The sequence below is a fragment of the Sporothrix brasiliensis genome, assembly GCF_000820605.1.
Source record: "Sporothrix brasiliensis 5110 chromosome Unknown Cont18, whole genome shotgun sequence".
NCBI lineage: Eukaryota > Fungi > Ascomycota > Sordariomycetes > Ophiostomatales > Ophiostomataceae > Sporothrix > Sporothrix brasiliensis.
This window is the reverse complement of record NW_024467137.1, coordinates 3,032,044-3,055,133: the sequence shown is the minus strand read 5'-3', so window position 1 is coordinate 3,055,133 and position 23,090 is coordinate 3,032,044. Positions and strand designations below refer to the sequence as shown.

At 61.4% G+C, this 23,090-nt stretch overlaps 9 protein-coding genes across 9 annotated transcripts; 5 read left to right on the top strand and 4 right to left on the bottom strand.

The window, feature by feature from the left end:
* Positions 1-93: 93 nt before the first annotated feature.
* Positions 94-1,020, top strand: SPBR_01930 (prohibitin-2; the record flags this gene model as incomplete). Its single annotated transcript, XM_040760240.1, has 1 exon — positions 94-1,020. The coding sequence occupies one exon, from the start codon at positions 94-96 to the stop codon at positions 1,018-1,020; it is 927 nt and encodes a 308-aa protein (XP_040619811.1).
* Positions 1,021-1,960: 940 nt separating this feature from the next.
* SPBR_02139 (ubiquitin-like protein Nedd8) lies at positions 1,961-2,264 on the top strand (the record flags this gene model as incomplete). The annotated part of the gene is made up of 2 exons (XM_040760446.1): positions 1,961-1,977; positions 2,039-2,264. 2 exons carry the CDS (start codon positions 1,961-1,963, stop codon positions 2,262-2,264), a joined length of 243 nt encoding a protein of 80 aa, XP_040619810.1.
* A 601-nt stretch (positions 2,265-2,865) lies between these two features.
* On the bottom strand, positions 2,866-4,329 carry SPBR_01673 (RNA polymerase 2 transcription factor siii subunit; the record flags this gene model as incomplete). Its single annotated transcript, XM_040759983.1, has 1 exon — positions 2,866-4,329. The coding sequence occupies one exon, from the start codon at positions 4,327-4,329 to the stop codon at positions 2,866-2,868; it is 1,464 nt and encodes a 487-aa protein (XP_040619809.1).
* An 846-nt stretch (positions 4,330-5,175) lies between these two features.
* Positions 5,176-6,411, top strand: SPBR_01780 (uncharacterized protein; the record flags this gene model as incomplete). Its single annotated transcript, XM_040760090.1, has 1 exon — positions 5,176-6,411. One exon carries the CDS (start codon positions 5,176-5,178, stop codon positions 6,409-6,411), a length of 1,236 nt encoding a protein of 411 aa, XP_040619808.1.
* Positions 6,412-6,616: 205 nt separating this feature from the next.
* On the bottom strand, positions 6,617-7,076 carry SPBR_02099 (tubulin-specific chaperone Rbl2; the record flags this gene model as incomplete). Its single annotated transcript, XM_040760408.1, has 2 exons — positions 6,617-6,823; positions 6,891-7,076. The coding sequence occupies 2 exons, from the start codon at positions 7,074-7,076 to the stop codon at positions 6,617-6,619; spliced, it is 393 nt and encodes a 130-aa protein (XP_040619807.1).
* Positions 7,077-8,330: 1,254 nt separating this feature from the next.
* SPBR_01468 (cohesin complex subunit SCC1) lies at positions 8,331-10,328 on the bottom strand (the record flags this gene model as incomplete). Its single annotated transcript, XM_040759778.1, has 2 exons — positions 8,331-10,001; positions 10,065-10,328. 2 exons carry the CDS (start codon positions 10,326-10,328, stop codon positions 8,331-8,333), a joined length of 1,935 nt encoding a protein of 644 aa, XP_040619806.1.
* A 2,316-nt stretch (positions 10,329-12,644) lies between these two features.
* SPBR_01254 (Ca2+-transporting ATPase) lies at positions 12,645-16,056 on the top strand (the record flags this gene model as incomplete). Its single annotated transcript, XM_040759565.1, has 7 exons — positions 12,645-12,782; positions 12,867-13,028; positions 13,107-13,217; positions 13,290-13,436; positions 13,488-13,561; positions 13,625-15,453; positions 15,515-16,056. 7 exons carry the CDS (start codon positions 12,645-12,647, stop codon positions 16,054-16,056), a joined length of 3,003 nt encoding a protein of 1,000 aa, XP_040619805.1.
* A 908-nt stretch (positions 16,057-16,964) lies between these two features.
* Positions 16,965-19,838, top strand: SPBR_01310 (cog4-like golgi family transport complex subunit protein; the record flags this gene model as incomplete). Its single annotated transcript, XM_040759621.1, has 1 exon — positions 16,965-19,838. One exon carries the CDS (start codon positions 16,965-16,967, stop codon positions 19,836-19,838), a length of 2,874 nt encoding a protein of 957 aa, XP_040619804.1.
* Positions 19,839-20,095: 257 nt separating this feature from the next.
* SPBR_01299 (uncharacterized protein) lies at positions 20,096-23,018 on the bottom strand (the record flags this gene model as incomplete). Its single annotated transcript, XM_040759610.1, has 5 exons — positions 20,096-20,176; positions 20,274-21,524; positions 22,043-22,604; positions 22,673-22,961; positions 23,009-23,018. 5 exons carry the CDS (start codon positions 23,016-23,018, stop codon positions 20,096-20,098), a joined length of 2,193 nt encoding a protein of 730 aa, XP_040619803.1.
* Between the last annotated feature and the right edge of the window lie 72 nt (positions 23,019-23,090).

Here is a 23,090-nt window from a genome sequence, read left to right as displayed (position 1 = left end):
CAAGCTGTACGCTTGCCGACGACTCGTCCTCTCTTATTCAAACGACCTGCCTTTTCCCTTCTACCACTCCCCGTCATCTCCCTCTCCCGCAACATGTCCGGCCGTGGCCCCATGGACGACTACGTCCGCCGGCTGCAGCAGATGGCGCTGAACAGCAGCCGTCGCGGCGGCGGCGGCGGCGGCGGACCCGGCCCGCGGATCGGCGGTCTCGTGTCGTCGCTGCTCGTGATGGGCGGCGGCATCTGGGTGTTCCAGAACGGGCTGTTCAACGTGGACGGCGGGCACCGGGCCATCAAGTACCGGCGGCTCAGCGGCGTGTCCAAGGAGATTTACGGCGAGGGCACGCACTTTATGATTCCGTGGTTCGAGTCGCCGATTGTGTACGACGTGCGGGCGCGGCCGCGCAACGTGTCGTCGCTGACGGGCACCAAGGACCTGCAGATGGTCAACATTACGTGCCGCGTGCTGTCGCGGCCGGACGTGCCGGCGCTGCCGCAGATCTACCGCACGCTGGGCACCGACTACGACGAGCGCGTGCTGCCGTCGATTGTCAACGAGGTCCTCAAGAGCGTGGTCGCGCAGTTCAACGCCAGCCAGCTGATTACGCAGCGCGAGATGGTGGCCCGGCTGGTGCGCGAGAACCTGTCGCGGCGCGCGGCCCGCTTCAACCTGCTGCTCGACGACGTGTCCCTGACGCACCTGGCGTTCTCGCCCGAGTTCACGGCCGCCGTCGAGGCCAAGCAGGTGGCCCAGCAGGACGCGCAGCGCGCGGCCTTTGTCGTCGACAAGGCGCGCCAGGAGAAGCAGGCCATGGTGGTCAAGGCGCAGGGCGAGGCGCGGTCGGCCGAGCTGATTGGCGATGCCATCAAGAAGAACAAGGCGTACGTGGAGCTCAAGAAGCTGGAGAACGCGCGGGCCATTGCGACGACGCTGCAGGACGCCGGCGGCAAGAACCGGCTGCTGCTGGACGCCGAGGGCCTGGGCCTGAACGTGTTTGAGAGCGGGGAGGAGTCGAAATAGGGTGAAAGGGGAGAACGACGTTGACAATGGAACTGTGTAAAGGCATGAACGAAGTCGGCGTTTTGGATGGGGGACAAGGGGAGGAGGACCGGGGAAACACGCAACATCCGGCATGGCACGGCAGCATGGTCATGGCATGTCGGGCACGAACAATCTCTCCTACGGCATCGTGCCATCCATCTCAAAAAGGGCATCTCCACTGTGTATTATCATATTCCTGTTTTTTTTATTTGTTTTGCTTTTTGCTTTTTGCTTTGTTAATGTTTCATAGCTGTAAAAAGGGACAAAATCATCTTGCATGAATGCATGAATACCGCCTGCTCGGACGGCACCCTGACATTGTGACGTCGTCCATCAACGGCTGTATCGTCGGTACCAATCATCTGGATCCTCGGGACACACAGTTGTCGCCTCATCTGATGTCACCTTGCAGCGTGCTCGCCTATCCCGTTCGTGCCTTCCTTTACTGCGTCAGGCTGCCTCTTTCCATGCTGCGAGACGCGGGAAACAACTGGGAGTTATGGAAAGCACGACTGCACTGCCCCACCGAGCGCCCTCTTTGCCCTTTTCGCCCTGGCGCCAGCCGCCTGGCGCCTGCCAGGCTGGTTGGGCTGCGCTAAATCGGACCTGACAAACAAAACCCCTCCCTCTTGTCCGCCAGGCAGCTTTGAATATCTGAGCATTTAAATGCACACCTAACGATCCACCATCACCCGCAGCGTCAACCTTGCCGCCCTTCCTTCGCAACAGCATTTTGCTTTCCGTTCCGTCCTCGACATTCCAGCGACCGTTCTCCAGCGTTCCTCTACCTGTCTAGCCTTTCACTTGGACAGCTGCCACCGGGTCCGGTCATTTTCATATATCTCCAAGGTCCCTCCTCGAGCAACACCACCGTCTGCAAACACGCAAACACGCAAAACCGTAACAGACAGCAGCCGCCATGTTGATCAAGTACGTGTCGATCCCTCTTGCTTCCGCGTCTGCTTTGCCTGCTCGTCCCACTAACAAACAATGACAGGGTCCGCACCCTCACGGGCAAGGAGATTGAGCTCGACATCGACCTCAACTACAAGGTCTCCGAAATCAAGGAAAAGGTCGAGGAGAAGGAGGGCATTCCGCCGGTCCAGCAGCGCCTCATCTTTGGCGGCAAGCAGATGGCCGACGACAAGACGGCCGCCGACTATGCGCTCGAGGGCGGTGCCACGCTGCATCTGGTGCTGGCCCTGCGCGGCGGCTGGTGGTAGAGAGGGCCAGGGTGAGGAGAGGAGGACGAGGGCAGACGGGATGACAGACATATAACGATACTTCCCACGGCAATGGCATCCAAGGCTCGACTCGCAAACTCGACCGAAATCGGTGGACAACGACCATAGCGGTTGCATATGCGGATGGGTTAGCAGAGGGTTGGCGCTCTGGGGGAAGATCAAGATTTGGCCGTTTCGCAGCCACGACGCCATTCTGTCTGCCTTCGTTTTGCTGATTTGTGTTCTTTGCAATGTTTTGTGTTTCCGCCTCATCTTTCGCATGGCGTTTTTTGTATGTTTTTTTATCTTGTTCATTATTCAGTTTACAGCCGGGATGGCTTTCCTTTTTCACTTCCATTGTACTCGCAAAGTAGACACGGCGGACCAGTATCGCGTTGTTGAAACAACACCTTGTACAGAACTCTCCCATGAATTGCGCTTATGAATTTCGAAATCGCTATGAATGCCCACTAGAAGAATGAAAAATACGGAACCCAAGTTTGACGCCTTGCAATAAATATCCCAACATATAATATGCCGTGCACGAAACACGATAAATATAAATAAAGCAACGAAAACGAAAAGGAGACGAGCCAGCCGTCTACCTCTTCTTCGGCCGCATAAAAATGTCCACGGCCTTCTTCCGTGGGACACTCCCAACGGCCTGGCTTCGTGGAGGCGAGCCGGCGGGAGCTGTCGGTGGCGGTGGTCTATAAGTTGTGGACGTGCTCGGTGCAGATGGCGGCCGTGTGGTGGTCTGTTTTGGAGGAGAGTCATACGACCGGCCATGGGATCGATCGCCACGTTTGTCGTCTCGATGGTCTGCAATGTGTAGCCAGTCTCGTTCCCTGCGGCTGTCCCGGCCGCCCACGCTTGTACGCGACGTCTTCGGTGTTGACATGGGTTCGTCGTCGGAGCCGAAGAGATCGTCGTCGCTGTCCCGGACATTGTTGCCGCTGCCGCTGCTGCCGCCCTCGAGATCCTCGACCGTCAGCCGCGCCCGTTTGCTCGGTTTGGTGACGACGCCAAACAGCTCGTCGTCGTCGTCGTGGTCATATGCCGGGCGCTTTTCTTTTGCCATTGTAGAAGTTGTTGTCGTCGCCGCCGCCGTAGCCCGAGGCTTCCTGGGCGCATGGATGACGGGGGCTGCGGGCCCGGCCGAGTAGAACGAGGCCGACGATGCAGCAGCCACACCGCCCCTCTTGAGGGCGAGCAGCCGTGCCTCGTTGGTGGCATTGCCCACGCCGAGTCCCGTGCCCGGCGCGCCAAGCTTGCCCTCCGTCTCGTAGTGCGTCTTGACCGACGAGGCGGCAGGGAACCTCTTGGGCGGCCGGATGATGCCCGAGCCGGGCTGGTGCGCGACGCGGTGGTCGTGCATCATGGCGGCCGGCGGCATGCGGATCTGGCTGCGCGCCACGGCCTGGTTGTCGGCCAGCCGGCTGCTGAGCTGCGACACCTTGCTCATCTCCTTGGCCTCGCGCCGCGCCCGCCGCAGCACGCTCTGCCCCGACGTCATCTTGGTGCGCGAGCCGCTGCCAAAGCTGAGGACCGCCTGGCCCCGGTCGGCCGCCCGGCCGGGCCCTCGCTTCTTGGCCATCACGCCGGGCATCTTGCGCAGGAGCGCGCGGCTGTTGACGAGCTGCGTGGCGTTGTCCTCCTTGGCTTTGCTGAAGCCGGCCAGGGTCTGCTTCAGGCGGTCTGCAGCGGCGGCCGTCTCGGCATCCAGGGCGGCCTTGGCCTTGTCGTACATCTCGATCCACGTCATGGTCTTGAGCTCCTCGTCCGTCAAATAGCCTTTGGTATCCCAGCCGGGCACTTTTTTTGTCAGCAGGCGGGCCCAGATGCCGCCCATCTCGAGCGGCTCGTCGGCGAGCTGCGGACAGTTTTTTTCCAGCTGGTGCAGCTGGTAGGGGCTGTCGATGTGGGCGAGCAATGGCACGGCGCTGGAAAAGGGCATGTCACCAATGTCGGTGACGGCTGCGATGTTGCGAACGGCGACGGAGAGGGCCATCCGTTTGAGCGTTCGCGGGCCGCGCTGCTTCCCGGATACTGGCAAGTTGGGCATGGCGGGTGTGTGAGCGTAGGGGACGGGACACGGGGACAGTTGAGACGAGAGTGAGCTTGACCTGTACGTGAAGACAAAGGTCAAGATGAAGGTAAAATGAAGACGAAGGTGAAGGTAAATATGAAGATGAGAGGTTTGACGATGCAAAGATCGTTGACGAATGCAATGTCGCCTGAGAAATGCAGGCGGGCAAACAAAAGGGAAACGCGTATGCTATTCATACAATGGCTTGCCCATGGTGGTGATGTGCAGCCGGCTCATCCCGTTGCTGCGTTGTTGTTGGATGGTTGACGGTGGATGGAGTGTCGTCAAAGGAATTCCGCAAAGGCCGACGTGATGGTCCATCATAGGCTCCCACTGTCACAAGGCTGCGCGTCCAGCCACTTCTGGGGGTCGTCCAAGCGCCAGGGGACAGCACAGCAACTACTGCGGCCCCACTGATTGCCCAGAGAGACGTGAAACATAGCCAACCAGCGCCTGCCATAGCGCCTGTTAGCACGTTTCCAGTGGTCACGGTTGCATCTCGCCTTGTGGTGACTTTTCCAATTGATTTTCTTTCTATTCCACTTCTCACATCTCCATTCTTTATCAACAAGCTCAACGACACGTCACAACCCACAAACCCGGTCCACTGGCAAACCTCGCCTACCACAGAACGACCGTATACACGGCACCGCCACGGAAACTGAAAGGCAGTCTGCGACAAAGGCGTTTGTTTGCAGCCGTTCTTTTGACTTCTTTTCGGAGATCCGCGACGGACGACGACTTTTGTTTGCGTTTCTCTCTCCAATACTCCGTCGATACGCCGATACGTCGATACCTCGATACATTCTGTACCCTCCCGACATGGCGTACCAGCTCCTCGACCCGCGCGAGGAGGAGGAGCTCTTCAAGGCGCGGCTGCTCAACGTCGAAGAGAAGCCGTTCAAGCGCATCACCAAGCGCCTGGCTCTGCTCAACCGGGTCGTTGCCGCTGCCGGGGTCCAAGAACAGACACCGCCACCAGAAGGCGAGGACGAGGGCGAGGGTGGGGTTCAGAGTGACGGGACGCCGCAGAACAAGAACGACAATGCCGCAGCCAACGAAACGCTGGCCGAAATCGCCCAGCTGCGCGAAGACATCACGCTCGACTTTGCCGCCTTTGACGCCAGCATTGCCCGTCTGCAGTTCTTGTCGGCCGCCAACGCCCGCGAGCGGCAGCGGTATGCGGACCACCGCGTGACAATCGAAGATACGTGCCGCGGCGTGCGCGACGAGACGCTGGTGGGGCTGCGCCGCCAGCTCGAGGCGGCGCGCGCCACGCTGGCCCAGCGGCAGGCGTTTGACGCGCTGGCGGACCGCATCACGTCGTCCAAGACGCTGTGGCCGCGGCCCGAGCAGCAGGCGACCATTGACAAGCTCGAGGACGAGTGCCGGCAGCTGCAGCGGGAGAGCGAGGCGTACGCGGTGACGTGGGGCGAGCGGAAGCAGCAGTTTGCGCGCATCATGGACGAGAGCATGCGGCTGCGGCGGCAGATCCGCGACGAGAAGGAGGAGGTGGAGCGGCGGGAGGGCATGGACGAGGAGGAAGAGGCCGCGGCGCAGACGGGTGCGGGCGGTACAGCCACTGCTGGTGGTGGTGGTGGTGCTGCTGCTGCTGCTGCGAGAGGAACGACGCCGGCAACCGGGACGACGCCGGCAACCGGGACGACGCCGGCACCCGGGGCGACGCCAGCAGCCGCCGCAGGGCCCGAGGCCGCCGACACGCCTGCGTCGACCGCCGGTGCCACGCTGCAAGTGCCCGAGGCGACCGCCAACGGTGCCAGCACGCCACGCAGCCCGGCCCCCGCTGCGGTGGACGCGGATGCCGAGGCGGAGCCGTACGACAGCCAAACGCTGCCGCCCGACACGGCAGCAACGCCTCTGCCCGCTGTGTCGGCAGCACCAACACCCACACCCACACCCACGCCCGAGCCGGCCGCGACACAAATGGACGAGGGCGACGACGTCGATATGGTCGAGGTCGACGAGGAAGACCGTGTCACGGCTACACACGACGGCGAGGCGACGCCGGCGAGCACAGAAAAGATGGATACGACGTGAGGCGTTTGTGTGGTTTGGTGGTTGACCATGTACTACGGCACGCGATGGCGTTGGAATTTGCACAGCTGCGTTTCTCGTTGGTAGGATTATGTCTTTCATAGAACAATGGCCTTGCACGGCGTCCGGTGGATATACATTATTTTTCTTTTCCCGCTCCCTCTCCTTGCCGTCTCCCCGCTTCTGTGTGAACCCGTTCCGTCTACGTCTAAATCTCCTTGGCTACGGCCGTCTGGCCCGTCCGCAGAACGGCCCGCGCCTTGTCGAGCTCGTCGTCCGCAGCGGCACCGTCGGTCTGTGCGTCGGCCGCATCGGCCTCGCGGATGGCAATCTGTTGTTCGAGCGTCGAGACGGCCTCGGCCGTGCGCTGTTTGAGCGGCGCAAAGACAGCCTTGGTCTCGTCGACGGCGCGGCTCTGAAGCATGCGTTAGAGAGTGGCCTTCGGGCGACGAGAGGACTTCACAATCGAGCACAGAACATACCTCCTGCTTCAGGACAAACTCGGCATTGCCGTCCAGAGTAGACGGGTCTTTGGCGGCCGCAATTTCGGCCGCCAGCTGCCGGACGCGTTCCTGCTGCTTGGCGAGCTCGGCGCGGTAGAAGGCCTCCTCTTTGACGAGGCGCTCGACGGCCTTTGTGGCGATGGCGAGATCAGACGGGGCCGGCATGGTAGTAGGCTGCGTAGCTGGCAATGGGTGGCTGTTGTTGACGGAAGCAAACGTATGTCGTCGATGGCCAGAGCAGTGGAGTGAGGTCAGACTTTGGAGAGCTCGACTTTATAGCGGGGTGGCGTCTAGCTTGAGCACTACGGAATAGGGGGCCTTCAGGGGGCTAAGTGGGACAACGCGGCTGCCTATGACGCCAATCGCATCACGTGGAAGGGACTACAACAAAGACCACCAACAATAAAGGAATGAGGCAGCAGAATAAATGACATGGCCAGGCAAATCTTGCTATCCGGTGGATGGAAATCTCGAGTTGACAAGGACGTAGTCATATGCTTATAGCTGTTCCACATTGCAAACTCCAAGACTGGATACGAATCCATGTGAGTTGAAGCACTGCATGACAGCGTTTTATTTCTTTTCTTTTTCTTTTTTTTTTTTTTAAAAAAAAAAAAACTAAATAAAAATCTAACCACACACCAATAAACGGCCAGATTGTGCAACACAAGAATCACAATAACACCTGAATGCAATATAAAGACCCTTGCTAATTTGATACAATATAAGAGGACGACAAAACCAACGAGGCAGACAACCCCCATCAGCGTCTTGTCCATCCTCGAGACCATATCCAAACAGGAGACGGATCGCTTCTAGTCTACCTATCCTAGACTAATAAACGCAAAAAAGCGAAAAGAGAGAACCAAAATAGAAAACATTGTGGTCTGGTATCAATCGGTCCCGCCTCTCTCTTCTTTTCTTTTCAAAAAAGAGACAAACAAAAAGGGGACCCTTTTACCAGGTGTTACCGGAATCAAAACTGCACGCCAATATAACGCCCTATTCCGAAAGGGCATAAACTAAACAAGGGGGAGAGGAAGGGAAACAGGGAAAAGCGTGAGCGCAAGACAAATACACAAGAAGATTAAACAATGCCCAAGAATACCCCAAGAGACAAAATAGGAAATGCAACAACAAAAGACGAGAAAAAGAAGTAAGAAACAAAACAAAAAACAAAAATATACATGCCTGTCGTGTCAAACGTGTACCCCAAACCGTCCATAGTCCCCCACCGTAGAATTGTGCATATGAGAGTCAAGAAAGGTGAGTAAGGCGAGTTGTCAAGGTGGGGAATACAATGCAGATGGATGGATGCGAGAGAGTAGGTAGGTGGCTGAGGGAGGTTGCGGTCGTCATGAGAGGAACAAGAGCAAAGAAAGACAAAACAACACGCGCGTACAACCGTACATATTATGCTTATGCCGCCACTGCAACGGGTGCACTGGCCATGCTCGGCACGTGGTTGCCCGCGCTCTGCTGCTGCTGCTCCTCCTCCTCCGCGTTGCCGCTTGCGTCCCGCTCGGCCCACGCACCCCACAGGGCGTGCTTGCTCTGCAGCTTGATGCTGCCGCCCAGCGTCTCGCTGGCCTGCTCAATCTTGATCGCGTCCTTGGTGGCCAGCACCAGGCACTCAAAGAACATGCGCGTCGCGTCCGCCTTTGTCGCCCGGCCCTCGGGCAGCACCTGCTGGAACACCGCCGACGACTTTTTCCGCTTGTCCGCGTCGTCCGCCGCGTCCTTGCCAAAGAAGTCGCGCAAAATGTGCACGGCGTGCTTGGTGCCGAGCGACACCGGCGGGCCCGCGGCCGCCGCGTGGTGGCTCACGTCGGCGCCGTGGTCGTCGCCGCCACCGGCACCCGCACCAAAAGTCATGTCGTCGTCGTCGTCGTCCGCACCGCCAAAGCCCGCAATCTCCAGGACGGTGCCATCGGGCGCAATCGACGGGCCGCCAAAGTGGTCGGCGCCGCCGTCAAAGCCCAGGTGGTCACCGTCGTCGCCCAGGTCGAGGCGCGGCGACTTGGAGTGCGTCGGGTCCTGGTCGCTGTCCATGTCGGCAATGCCGCTGTCGCGCTTGCGCTTCAGGTCGTGCACGGGGCCGTGGATCGACTCGTACGACAGCAGGCCGCGCAGCTCCGGCGCCCACGTCGCGCTGCGGCCGCCCAGCATGATGCTCGACACGAAGCCGTTGGTCTTGCGCATCTCCATCAGTGCCAGAACCTGCGGGTCGCGCGGCAAAAACGCCTGCGGCTTCAGGATGTTCTCGCGGTTGTTTTGCTGCTCGCGGATCACGTTGCCCGCCAGCATCGTCTCCGCGTCCGACTCCAGGACCTTGGTCTTCTTGACCCGCTGCGGCGCCCGGCGCGCCACCTGGTTCGGGCCGAGACCGTCGCCTGCGTCGTACAGGTCCACGCCATTGTGCCGCGAGTACTCGAGCTCGCCCTGGCGCACATCGTCGTCGTCGACGTCCGACAGCGGCGACTCCGAGATGCGGGCGCGGGACATGTCCACGAGGCCGCCGGGCAGCATCGACTGCTCGCCCAGGTTGAACTGCATGTCATCGTCATCCATGCGGATGTCGCCGTCATCGCCGGCAATGCGCACGCCGTCGGCAAACGTGTCGTCGGCGCCGTCCTTGCCGCCCCGGGGATCCAGGTCCAGGTCAAGCATGTCGTCCTCAAAGGGGGCCGGCGCGGGCGCGTCACGACCGACTTCGACGCTGTGGTCGGCGGGGCGCAGCGGGTCGTCAAAGTCGAGGCCAAAGTCCAGGTCGAGCTCCAGGTCGTCCTTGGCCGCAATGGCGAGATCGTCGTCCTCGTTGAAGTTGCCGCCGAGGAACTGGCTGTTGTTGAAGTCCTCCTGCAGGTTGATGTCGCGGGCGTTGCCACGGCCGCCACCGCCAGCGCGGCGGTTGCTGCTCGAGGGTGTCGCCGTCACTTCGTCGAGCTGCGCGAGGAAGAATTCCGGGTCCGGCCGCGGCAGCATGTCGAGGTTATCGTACTGTGTTATCCGGTCTGGCAGGAGAAGCGACTCGCGGTTGGAGCTTTGTTGGTTGGCGGGCAGGTCGTTGTTGCCACTTGACCGGAAGGCCTGGGATCGTTAGTGGGGTTCGACGACTGTCAAATTGAGGGGAACGACAGACAAAAAACCTACCATCTTGATCTTCATTAATGCTTCGTTGCAGTCGTCTAGTAAATAACGCGCCTTGCGGCTGTAGATACGGACAACGCCCAGAAGCAGCTGGCCACTGAGACGCAGCGCCATCGGCGCCTGGTTCGGCGTGATGATGGCCTCGACACTGTCCTGCAGGTTCGACTGCAGAATGTGCGTCTTGGAGAGCTTGCGCTCAATGTTGGCCGACAGCCAGACGCGGGCCAAAGGCCCCGTCTTGGAGAGCAGCGTCTCCGAATAGAACATGGTCGCGGCGGGCCGTGGACCAGAGAGAGGTGGGGGGTGCGATGGGAAGAGGCAATCGAGACAATGCCCGGGCGGGGAGGTTGGCCGCGATGCAGAAAACAACGCTCGCTCGCGTTACGCGGTCAGTCGTGATGCGATGCTATGGAGAGGGGATGGCAATGTAGATAGTAGATGATGGTATGGGGGGAGAGGGACGTGATGATCAAAGACAGTCCCGTGCACCGGTCCGTCTCGCAATAGAAAGCAACGGCGAACGCGACGTGTGTCGGGGTGGAGGAGAGTGGCGTGGGTGGAGAGAGGGAGGGAAAAGAAAGAAAGAAAAACGACGTAAACAACCCAGGCGCGTAGGGGGCCTTGTTATTTTTGTATTTTATTTTAGAGTGGACCGATCGCGTTCGAGTGCGAAGAAGGCGCCCAATCTGGACACTGTGTACGGGCGGTGTCGTCGAGGTCGTCGTGCGCGAGGCGAGAAGCAATGCAAATAGATGTCGAGGCGATGTCGACGCGGTGAAGCAAAAAAAGAGGGTGAAAGGCGAAGAAGTCGATGCAGGAGGGAGCGAGAGGAGGGAAGGACGGATGGGAAGCAGGGAAGGAAGGTGCACACCGGTTGGGTCTCGTTGTGACTTTTTTGCACGCGGCGATGGTGCAAAAGGGGAAAATGGGCAGCGACAGGGAAAGAACGGCGCGAGAGGGGGGGTGAGTGGCTACCGTCTGGTATTGGGAAGGAACGCACCACTCTGCATTCAGCGGCCGACCGACCCCCCTGGTTGTCCAGCCAGTCACAGTGCGGGCAAAAGCGGCAGCTGCGAAATTAATCCGGTGGCTGGGGTGCCCAGCCACATTCCGTGTCTCCGTGCCATAGAGAGTCACGTGACGTATTCTGTGGAGCGGTCTGGTGCTGCCGTGTTAGCCAATTAAAGCCAGGTAAATGCTGTAGGTATGTACTACGGCGTCAAGTCGTCAAAGTAGTCGACGTATCGTGTAAGAAACGATTCAAGGCGGACTGTATGCGAAACGTGGATGATATGGTGCACCCGCATGAAATGCACGTTCTTTGCGTTCAACAGTGCATTCTGCAAAGTTATGTGTATCTGTACACCCCATTGGCCCTTCTCAGGTACATCTCTGCCAGGTCTCAGTATGTTGCACAGGCAAGGCCCCGCTGTAAAACACCTGTCGCGTGCCGGAGCCGCTAAGTCTGCCCCAAAGATTAGCGCCCTCCAGCGCTATCCAGCGCTCTCCACTGGGCCACGGCGAACAAACGGCGACTCTCCAGGACGGGTCTGCGTGCACCCGCCTGTTTGGGAAAGAGCGGCAACACAGTGTGCAGTTTATGCGCGGGCAGAGGTACGAAAGTACCTGTAGCACTTGCCGCATACGTAATGAAGTAGACGTCCGTTTGGGAAACGGGAAGGGGCACTCTAGCCGCACCTGCATTTCCAACACGCAAGGGGCAGTCTGTGTTTAGCGGAAGGAGCGTTCAGCAGCTGTCATCACCAACACTCGCATCTGTCTCCTTTTCCAAATCTGTCCTGAAAACAGCCTCACGTTTTGTCCGTTTCGTCGTTTTGTCCGCTGCACGCTACGACTCGACCTCTTCGCGTCGCGCGTCTGCACTAGCATCCCAGATTCGCTACTTCGTACGCTTTTCCTGGGGCTCACTGCCAAACCCTGTCGAATCTATCTTTGTCTGCTGGTGTGGGCCCTCCCCATACCATTTCCCAATCAAGTCCACATCAGCGCATTGCACTCGTTCGCTTCTCTCCTGGGCGGCCCCTTTCCCTGCTAGCAAAGCCCCTTTTTCTCTCCGCACCTGCTATTCGCTGGCTGGAACCAGAGCTCTGCTGGCCTCTCGGCTATCGTTCTCCAGTTCTTCGTTCTTTGGTCAATTCTTTGCTCGTGCCAGTACGTCTCTCAAATCTACCCTTCACCAGACCCCGAATTCGCCATCGACCCTCGCTTTGTCCTTGTCAACCTTCTCGGCATCGAACTTGCCCCATCGCTTCTCGATTCGGCTCCCAATCGCATGTTCTACTTTTCTGCCAGTCGTACTACTTTCATCGTTTGGTCTTGTCCAGTCTAGGGTCAGATCTCTATCTCTCGGCCACACCACTCCTACCGATCCTTCAACGGGACCCCTCATCCCATCACACCATCGGACCATCATCACTGCAGCCCTAGACGTTCGTTCTCCGTCAATCGAGCGGTTGAGCGGATGACCCTCCGGTCTGGGTCCGCTTTGCTCTTCTCGCCCGCCTGATACGATCTGCTTTTTTGTCTTTGTCTGCCCTGCTGCTTCCCACGCCCCGAACCGTCATGGACCGGCTTACTGGCGGCGGCGCCAACGAATACCCCCTTCCCCTCTACAACGGCAAAGACGTGCCGCGCCTGTCGACGCCACAGCCCAGCGGCCGCGACGATTACCACGGCCGCCGGTCACGATCACCAAACCATGTCCGCACAACATCGGCCCAGAGCCGGAGCATAGCAGAAGAGTACGCATTTTTGACGCCGGCCGAGACGGCCCAGCGCCTCCAGACCTCACTCACCCACGGCCTGACGCCTGTTGAGGGCATGGCCCGCCTGCGCGACGGCGCCAACGAGATCCCCCACGACCCCCCAGAGCCGTTGTGGCTGCGCTTCCTCGGCCAGTTCAAGGAGCCCCTGATTATCCTGCTGCTGATCTCGGCCGGTGCGTCGGTGCTTGTCGGCAACACCAGTGACGCGATCAGCATTACGGTTGCCGTGACCATTGTCGTGACGGTCGGCTTCGTCCAGGAGTACCGCTCGGAAAAGTCCATTGAAGCCCTCAACCACCTCGTCCCCGACCACGCCCACCTCATCCGCACCGCGGCCAAAGACGCGACGCCCGGCGCGCGTCCCTCGCCCGTCGGCAACTGGCCCGGATCGAGCGCCGACGCCAATGGCGAGCCGCAGACGCCGTCCGACCCGCGCCTCCAGCTGTCCGACCTCGACACCGTCAGCGGCACCGTGACGCCGACCGAGGAGGTCATCCAGGCCACGTCGACCAAGGTCCTCGCACAGCAGCTGGTGCCCGGCGATTTGGTGCTGTTCACCACGGGCGACCGCATCCCGGCCGACATTCGCGTGACCAAGGCTGTCGACCTGACCATTGATGCGTCCAACCTGACGGGCGAGAACGAGCCCGTGCGCCTGACGTCCGACGTGCGCTCCCGCGTCAGCCTGCCCTTCTCGCCTGGCGTCCATCCCAAGTCACCCGGCAGCAGCCTTCCTCTGCCCTCGCCCATTGGTAACGGCCCCGGCCCCGGCGGCAGCCTCTCGGCCAGCGCCGACAGCCACCACAACGACAAGAACATTGCGTACATGGGCACGCTGGTCAAGTCGGGCCACGGCCAGGGCATCGTCTTTGCGACGGGCGGCAATACGCACTTTGGCACCATCTCGCTCAGCGTCTCGGGCACCGAGAGCCCGCGGTCGCCCCTGCAGCTGTCCATGGACGACCTGGGCGCCCAGCTCAGCAAGTTCTCGTTTGTCGTCATTGGTCTCATCTCGCTGATCGGCTGGCTGCAGGGCAAGGGCCTGCTCGACATCTTCACAATTTCCATTTCGCTCGCCGTGGCCGCCATTCCCGAGGGCCTGCCGATCATTGTCACGGTCACGCTGGCGCTGGGCGTGCACCGCATGGCCAGTCGCAATGCGATTGTGCGCAAGATGCCCAAGGTCGAGACGCTCGGGTCGGTCAATGTGGTGTGCACGGACAAGACGGGCACGCTGACGATGAACCACATGACGGTCACGAAGCTGTGGTACTTTGGCCGCGCGTCGCCCGTCGAGGTGGACGCCGAGGAGGACGTCGCAGAGGCCAAGCCGGATGCCGCGGCGACGCGCATCCTGCGCATCGGCAACATTGCCAACAACGCGCGGCTGTCGCGCCGCTACCGCGAGAACGGCGCGGGCGCGCGTGCCGTGCTGTCGTCGACGCTCAACCAGGAGGACGGCCCGCTCTCAGTCAGCCGCTGGGTGGGCCAGCCGACCGATGTGGCGGTCATGGACCTCGTGGACCGCTACAAGGAGCACGACGTGCGCGACGCCATTGGCCCGCGCGTGGTCGAGACGCCCTTCAGCTCGGAGCGCAAGTGGATGGGCGTGACCATTGGCAGCAACAACAGCGACGGCAGCGGCGGCGGCGGCGGCGGCAACAACAACAATACGAATAGCAACAAGAACGACAAGGAGTTTGCGTACATCAAGGGTGCGCTCGACCGCGTGCTGGAGGCCTGCGACACCTACGTGTCCGACGACGGTCGCGAGTTTGTTCTCGACGGCAAGCGCAAGCAGGAGGCGATCGAGGAGGCCGACAAGCTGGCGTCGCAGGGCCTGCGTGTGATTGCGTTTGCCAGCGGCCCCGTCAGCAAGTCGTCCAAGAGCCGGGCGGCGGCCGCGGCGGCCGACAAGGACAAGAGCGGCCACCACGTCGTCTTCAGCGATGAGCCGTACAAGGGCCTGACCTTTGCGGGCCTCGTGGGCATGAGCGATCCGCCGCGGCCGGGCGTGGGCCGGTCCATCCGCAAGCTGATGCGAGGCGGCGTCAAGGTGATTATGATTACGGGCGACGCGGAGACGACGGCGCTTGCCATCGGCCACCAGCTGGGCATGTCGATTGCCCGGCCGGTGGAGCACGCCGCGAACCAGGTGGCCGTGCACCCGGTGCTGCGCGGCGAGGACGTCGAGGCGCTCTCCGAACAGGACCTGGCGCAGGCGATTCAGCAGACGACCATCTTTGCACGGACGAACCCGGACCACAAGATGAAGATCATCCGGGCGCTGCAGGCGCGGGGCGACATTGTGGCGATGACGGGCGACGGCGTCAACGACGCGCCGGCGCTCAAGAAGGCGGACATTGGTATTGCCATGGGCCGCCACGGCACCGACGTGGCCAAGGAGGCGGCCGACATGATCCTGACCGACGACGACTTCTCGACGATTCTGCATGCGATCGAGGAGGGCAAGGGCATCTTCAACAACATCCAAAACTTCTTGACGTTCCAGCTGAGCACGAGCGCGGCGGGCCTGTCGCTGGTGCTGCTGTGCACCTGCCTCGGCTTCAAGTCGCCGCTCAACGCCATGCAGATTCTCTGGATCAGTAAGCCCGACACCCCGAGTGACCCAAGTACCTGACAACGAATTGTGACTAACACCAACAGACATCATCATGGATGGCCCGCCGGCGCAGTCGCTCGGCGTCGAGGCCGTGGACCGCGACGTCATGAAGCGCCCGCCGCGCAAGCGCAACGACCCCGTGCTGACGCGCGCGCTGATCCGCCGCGTGGCGCAGTCGGCGTTCATCATCATGGTCGGCACGATGCTCGTGTATAAGCACGAGATGGAGGACGGCGCCGTCGTCACGCGCCGCGACACCACCATGACCTTTACGTGCTTTGTGCTGTTTGACATGTTCAACGCGCTGACGTGCCGCTCCGAGTCCAAGTCGGTGCTGCGCGGCGAGGTCGGCCTGTTCACCAACGCGCTCTTCAACTGGGCGGTGTCGCTGAGCCTGGCGGGCCAGCTGCTGGTCATCTACTTTCCCTGGCTCCAGGAGGTCTTCCAGACGGAGGCGCTGGGCCTGGGCGACCTGTTCAAGCTGGTGCTCCTCTGCAGCACCGTCTTCTGGGCGGACGAGCTGCGCAAGTGGTACCGGTACGGGCGGCACAAGCGGTACGGCACGCCCTTTTCACAGGCTGTGTAATGTTGGGCGTATACGGTCTGCATACTATAACCAAGACCTAGAAAGTGGTGTTTTTTGGGGAGCATAAAACGACTGAAGTCTGGCATGTAGAAGGAAGACGGGACGTCGCACATATAATTACATTACGGGATAAAAAAAGCATTTGCTAGGAGTGTGGATGTTTGCCTTTTTTTTGTGTCTCTCTTTCTGGCTTCTTGTACCTTTTTTTCTTTGTATTTTTGTCTAATTCTTACCACTTTTGTATATCCATGGGCTACTTATAAGGAGTATCATGCTCTGCATTATGCAGCGTTCGCACTTGCCGTCTTCGAATCTTGGTGCTTGCCAAAGTTTTAAGCTTTGAAATTTAGCGCAAGTTGCTCCTTCCCAGTCGTTCCTTCTCAAGTCGTTCCTTCTCAAGCACGCTCCTTCTGTGTACAACGTATTTGCCAGCCTGTTCCTTCCGAGAGTAAATGAAAACTGCTGAGGAAAGAGGAAAGAAAGAGTATGGAAGAGTGCATCTCAAAATAAACAACGGAGGCTCACGAACTTGGAGTTTCTTGACAGCTAAACGACTATCCAATACCACAATGCCAGCACTCCCGCACATGCTACACAATACACCGAGCTAGCGAGCTGTAGCGCAGACAGCCCGTAACCCCTACCCACAACCGCAGCACCACCTCACAGCGCCACGTAATGGAATTCAAGGAGGGGCCACAGCCAAATAAATACATTCGAGACTGCAACAACTTCAAGACACGGCGGCCACAGCGACACCATATCCACGACCACGACGCCAACGGTCGGCAGGCGGCACTTCAAGCCCAATTCGACGATACGACACAATTCACAGCAGCTGGAACCGCCCCAACGCCGCCACAGCCCACTGCCCCGTCTCTCCTGATGGTGGCTGCACGAGGTGGACGATGAAGAACACGAGCCACGCCGGCGGCGGCAGCAGTGCCGGTGGCCGGAGTCGCAGCGGAAGCTCTGCGCACCAGAGACGGGTCAGCGTGTCGAAGCTGGCCCTGCGGAACGGCGATCATTCACGCACACAGCACAATGGAACGTCCTCGACAACACACTCCGCCTCCTCATTAACCTCCTCCCTCGAATCGGCCACGTCGGCGGCCGATGTCCGGTCTGCCCTCGCCGGCCTGCACACACGCGAAGACAGCCTCCGCCACTCCCTCCAGGGGCTGGTCGCCGCACACGCGGACCTCAGCCGCGACCTGATGCGCCTCGACAGTCTACGGGCCACGCTCGGCGCGCAGGTCATTGCCACGCGCGGCATCGCCACGACCATGCTCTCCGGCGCCGCCGACACGGCGGGCCGGCTGTCGTCGACGGTGCGCAACCTGGACCTGGAAAAGGAGCACGTCGAGGCCACGCTGCGGGTCGTCGAGCAGGTGGCCGAGCTCAAGGCGTGTGTGGCCGGCGTCGTTGGGTCGATGGGCGCGCCGCAGGACTGGGAGGCGGCGGCGGCGTACCTGGCCCGGGCGAGCCGCATCCCCGAGAGCATCGTGACGTCTGGCTTTGCCAACGCCGTCGTGCCCACGGTCGAGGTGCCCGACCCGCCGGCCGTGACGCTCGAAGAGGCGCGGGCCAGTCTGTGCGGGCTGTTCCTGCGAGAATTCGAGCGGGCCGCGCAGGATGGCGACGACGCTCGCGTGACGCGCTTCTTCAAGCTGTTCCCGCTGATTGGACGCACCGACGTCGGCCTCGATGTCTACGGGCGGTACGTGTGCCAGGGCGTGGCCGAGTCGGCGCGGAACGTATTCCGGGGCGAGACGCCCCAGCCAGCCGCCGCGCCGGCGGCTGCCAGCCGCCACGACGGCTTCTTCTTCGCCAACGCGCTGGCCAAGCTGTTTACGCACATCTCGCAGATTGTCGAGGGCCACGGCGCCTTGGTGGAGCGGCACTATGGCGGCGGCCAGATGATCAAGGTCATCAGCCGGCTGCAAAAGGAGGCGGACGTGCAGGGCGGCATTGTCGTGGACGCCTGGAGCGACGAGCGCGGCGTCGACCGCAAGCTGACTGACGTCAAGAGCTATCCGTTTTCGTTCTTGGTGCAGAGCTTTGGCATGAAGGGGGCGGGCGGCAGCAGCAGCAACAGCAACGCAGGCGGCGGCGGCGGCGGCGGCGATGGCTCGTCGCGCGTCAACTCGCCCGCCTTGGGCGTCGATAGCCCGCGCCGCAGCGAGGACGAGGGAGGCGTCAACATGCGCGAGATTGACGGCTTGCTGAATGAGATTGCGATTATGCTGAGTCGCTGGTCGCTCTACTCGCGGTTCCTGGCCAACAAGTGCCGCGACGACGAGGCAGAGGCAGCAGCGCAGGCCGAGGCAGACGCCAAGGATACGAAGAAGGAAAAGAGCGGCAAGGACGGCAAGGATGGCCAGGACAGCAAGGACAGCAGTACTGAAAGGGCCACGGCAGCCGCACCAGACGAACGGCCCCTGGTCATCCCCAGCGTCCTGGCCCAGTCCAACCTGCAGCGCAAGGTGGCGGCACGGCTCATCACACCCTACAGTCTGATGAGCACCTTCTTCTTCCGCCGCTCCGTCGAAAAGGCCTTCCAGCTCGAGGAGACGCCGGGCGACCTGTCGCTCAACATGGCCGACGCGCTCGACAACAACCCGCCGTACATAATCTCAGCCGTCGACGACGTCATGTACATTGTTAACGCCGTGATCCAAAAGTGCATGTCGACGCTGCAGCGCGACGTCGTCGTCGGCGTCATCCCGCCCGTGGGGCGCGTGCTGGGATCTGATTTTATCGGCATGATCCAGCGCAAGATGATCCACGAGGCGTACCCACGGCCCACGGCGTCGGGCGGCCTGCCGCCCGACGACCGCGTCATTGCCTTTATCCTGCTCATCAACTCGCTGGACATGGCCATGGAGTACCTGGCACGCATCGTGTCCACACGCATGGGCGTGCCGGTCGACGAAGCCTCCTCGTCGGCACCGGCCAACGCCAAAGAGAGCCAGCGCGCCCAGCGCATCCCCAGCGCCACGGCGCCCGCTGTCGTGGCGCACCTGCGCGACACGTTCTCGCCCTTTGACCACGACGTCTCGCTCGTGGCCGCCGCGCTCGCCAACCTGTTTACCAACTTTACGACCAAGGCGGTCGAGCTGCAAAACGAGGGCATCCAGGTGCTGTTTGCCAACCACATCAAGCCGCGCCTGCACACGATTGTGTCGGACGCGTTCCGCGACGTCGACTACAGCTTGGACGAGCAGGAGCTGGCGGACGTGGCCGAGGCCAACGATGCGGACCTCGATGTTGTCCTGGAGCACGTCAGCCGCCGCTTCGAGCACGGCTGGGACGGCCTGATGCGGCCGCTGGCGCGCATCATGACGCCCCGCACGTTTGCGCTCGCAGCCGACCTGGCGGCGCGGTACCTGGCTAAGGCCCTGGAGCGCCGTGTATGGACGTACGCGTCGGACCGTGGCGACCGAGGCGACCGAGGCGACCGAGGCGACCGGGCGGAACGCGGTGAAAAACGGCGCACGAGCGCGTACGGCGCCATCCGCCTCGAGCGCGACATCAACGGCATTGTCGGCGCCGTGGCGCGCGGCAGCAGTAACTATGGGGCGCGCGAGCTGTTTGCCAAGACGACGCAGATTTTGATGGTGGCCAACATGGAGGACGACGAGTGGGAGGAGCTGGGCGGCGTGGCAGGCGGCGCAGGCGAGGGCGAGGGCGAGGACGACGAGAACGACGACGGCATGGTCTGGCTGCTGAGCGAAGACGAGCGGCGGCGGGCACGCGGCATGGTGCGGCGGGTGGTGTAGGGGTCGAGAGGATCGGAGATGCGAAACAAGACCTTTATTTACAGCTTGAACGTGGCGTCGGGACATGTACGATGCTGGTAATGAACTCTGTTGCTAATAAAAACTCTATATGATGGCCCATGTGTGAAAAAATCGTCCAGTATTTTGCCAGTATTTTGCCAGTATTTTGCCAACCTAACAACGCCGTCTGAAAAAGGGAATCATACGATACGAGAACCAAATCAAAAGCCAAAAGTGCACGCCACCCGTCCGCCGCCTCAATATGACACGATCCGGTAGGCACCCGAGGTCTCGATGATGCCGTTTTCTGTGACAAAGTTTGTCACGAGCGTGGGGGGCTGTACTGTCAGTAAGAGGGCGTGGAAGGTTGAGGGGGTCGGCATGGAACCCAGGGGCAACGGAAGTCAAAAAAGAATAATACGAATATTTACTCACAGTCACATCGACCTGCTCATTGTAGGGCATGGGCGGCTTCGTGGTGACGGGCACGCCGGCGCGCGTGGGCACGGGCCGCGGGATGATGTCCTGCACGATGCCGATGCGGTTGAGGTGCTTGTTGTTGATGAGCAGCTTGTGGACAAACTTGTGCGTCTCGGCGAGGCAGTAGACGTTGCAGGCGGGGCGGGCGGCGGCGGCCAGGACGGCCAGCGGGTAGGTGCCGATGCGCGAGACCAGCTTGCCGTCGTGGGTGACGGCCTCGGCGCCGACAAAGACGGAGCGCACGCCGTGGGCCTCGATGGCATAGCCGACGCTGCCGTAGTCGACCTCGAAGACGGGGATGCGGTGCGCGCGCAGGCGGGCCATGGCGCGCTGCGCCTCGTCGCGGGAGCGCTCGTCGCAGACGTAGAGCACGGAGAAGGGGGCGGGCCCTTCTGCCCCGGCGGCCCCCAACGTCAGGCGCTCGGCCGCCTTCAAAAACAGGGCCAGGACCGCCCGCGAGCCGCCGGCCGTCAAGACGACGTCGCCCTCGCGCACCAGGCGGCAGCCGCGCTCGGCAATCTGGTCGCGGGCCTCCTTGGCGCGCTGCACAAAGAGCTGGCTGTTGTCGAGCAGGTGCTGGCGCAGCTTGTCGAAGCTGTCGAGGCCGGCCGTGACGGAGCGCGCGGCCGCGTCGTCGAGCGCCGGCTGGCGCATCGACATGCTCAGGAAATTGGTAAACAGGCTGGTGCCGGCCTCGAGCGGCAGCGCGTTGGGCACCGCGGCCAGCAGCCGCTTGACCTGGGCGCTGGCGATTTCGTACGTCTCCATGGCCGTCGACGACGTGGTCTGGCGCAGCACGTCGATGAGGGCCTCGATGGCGGCAATGGGCTTGGTGAGGTCCGCGTCCTCGGCGAGCAGGCGGTGGTACGTGGCGACGACATCGTAGGTGTCGCCAGGGCCGGCCTCTGGCTGGGATGCTGCGTTAGATGTCGATGCCGTTGCGGTTGTCGTCGTCGTCGTCGTCGTCGTCGTCGTCGACTTTTCTGTGTCGGCAGCTGGTGCCGGTGCGGCCGCGTCGGAGGCGGCCATTGTGCGGACACCGAAGCGGACGACGAAGAAGCGGATCGAGAATGGAGGGAGCGCGGCGGGATGGCGCACGGGCGGCAGCATACAGCGGTGGCTGTGGGTGGTTTGGATGCCGAAAAAGACGCAGATGCCGTTCAAATGGAAGTGAAGTCGAGATAGTGCGGTTGCCGCATCGGGAAGCTGCCGGCAAAGCAAGAACGAACTGGGTGAGTCAGTCTGCAGATGCGCCCTGCTGGGGAAGGTGCGATTGAGGGCATGCTTCGCATTCTGCCGCAGTTCACCGCCCAAATGTTAGAGGGGTAATGCCCTGTGGAGGGCCCCTTGTAGCAGGAGCTCCGCTGTGAGGGGCGACGGCAGCTGTAGCTCCGGCAGGTCCCCTGAAGCTCACTGCATCCCACCTTTACGACGTCGCATCCTCTGCGCCTCGCCGTCACTAAAACGTATTACGTCGCTGCAACCTTGGCAACCTCGACCAACAGGCAGCCGAGTGGGAATCCTGGGACGCAGCACGGTTCCTGGACTCGACAACCAATCTGTCCTCGCGTAGGAAGAGCGTTAGACCGGTCGCCGTCGGCCTCATCCAGCTGACCGCAAGTCAACATCGACATCAACATCACCAAAGTCGACTTTATCACCTCATCGGCGCCTTTTCTTTTCCCTTCACCGCCTGTATACCGCCTGTACACCGCACAACACACATCATGTCGGCCGTCGACCCAACCACCGGCCAGCCGCTGCCGGCCAACGCCATCCAGCGCGTCCTCTTCATCGGCCCCAAGGTCCACGTCTACCAGATCCCGCCGCTGACGTCGACCAAGGGCTACACGGCCGCCACCTGGACCGAGGACCCCAAGCGGCACATCTTTACCGCCCGGCTGCGGGTGCTGGAGACGGGGGTCGACCGAGAGGACGACGACGACAACAACGACGCGGATGCGGACGCGTCCGCGGAAGACGTCAAGGTCGACGTCATCCTCGAAGACCCGTCGAATGGCCAGCTGTTTGCGGCCGCGCCCTACACGGAGCCCGGCGTCGTCGAGCCCGCCCTCGACAGCTCGCGTTTCTTTGCCGTGCGCGTGCAGGACGGGCAGGGCCGCCGCGCCGTGCTGGGTATTGGCTTTGAGGAGCGGCCGGACGCCTTTGATTTTGGCGTCGCCCTGCAGGAAGCACGCAAGACCGTCCGCGGCTTCGCTGAGCAGGCCGGGGCCACGGCGGCCCGGCCGTCGGCGGCGGCGTCGGCAAACGGGGCTGCCGCCGGGGCTGCGTCTGGCGCGGCCGCGGACAAGAAGGACTACAGCCTCAAGGACGGCGAGACAATCACCATCAACCTCGGCGGGTCGAGCAAGTTTGGCCGCCGGAGCGAGACGACGGCCTCGTCATCCTCATCAGCAAGCGGCGGCCTCGGCGGCTTCTCTCTGCCACCACCGCCCTCGTCATCCTCGTCATCCTCGTCGCCCTTTTCGCTGCCCCCGCCGCCGCCGCCAAACCGCCGGACGGCCAACCGTCGGTCGGTCGGCGATCCGAGCGTGCTGGGTCTGGCGTCCCGGCCGCAGCCGGACGAGCAAAAGAAGTCGGCGGCCGAGCTGGGCTTTGACGACGGCCAGTTTGGCGAGTTTGCTTAGAGTGCGGAGGGCCGGAAAGAACGAGTTTTGTTTCTATCTGACTTTTGCACATGACAGAGGCCCTCGTGCCCTCGCCTAATCACACATCTTCTTTGCTTTCCTTTTCGTGTGTTTGGAGGTTTTC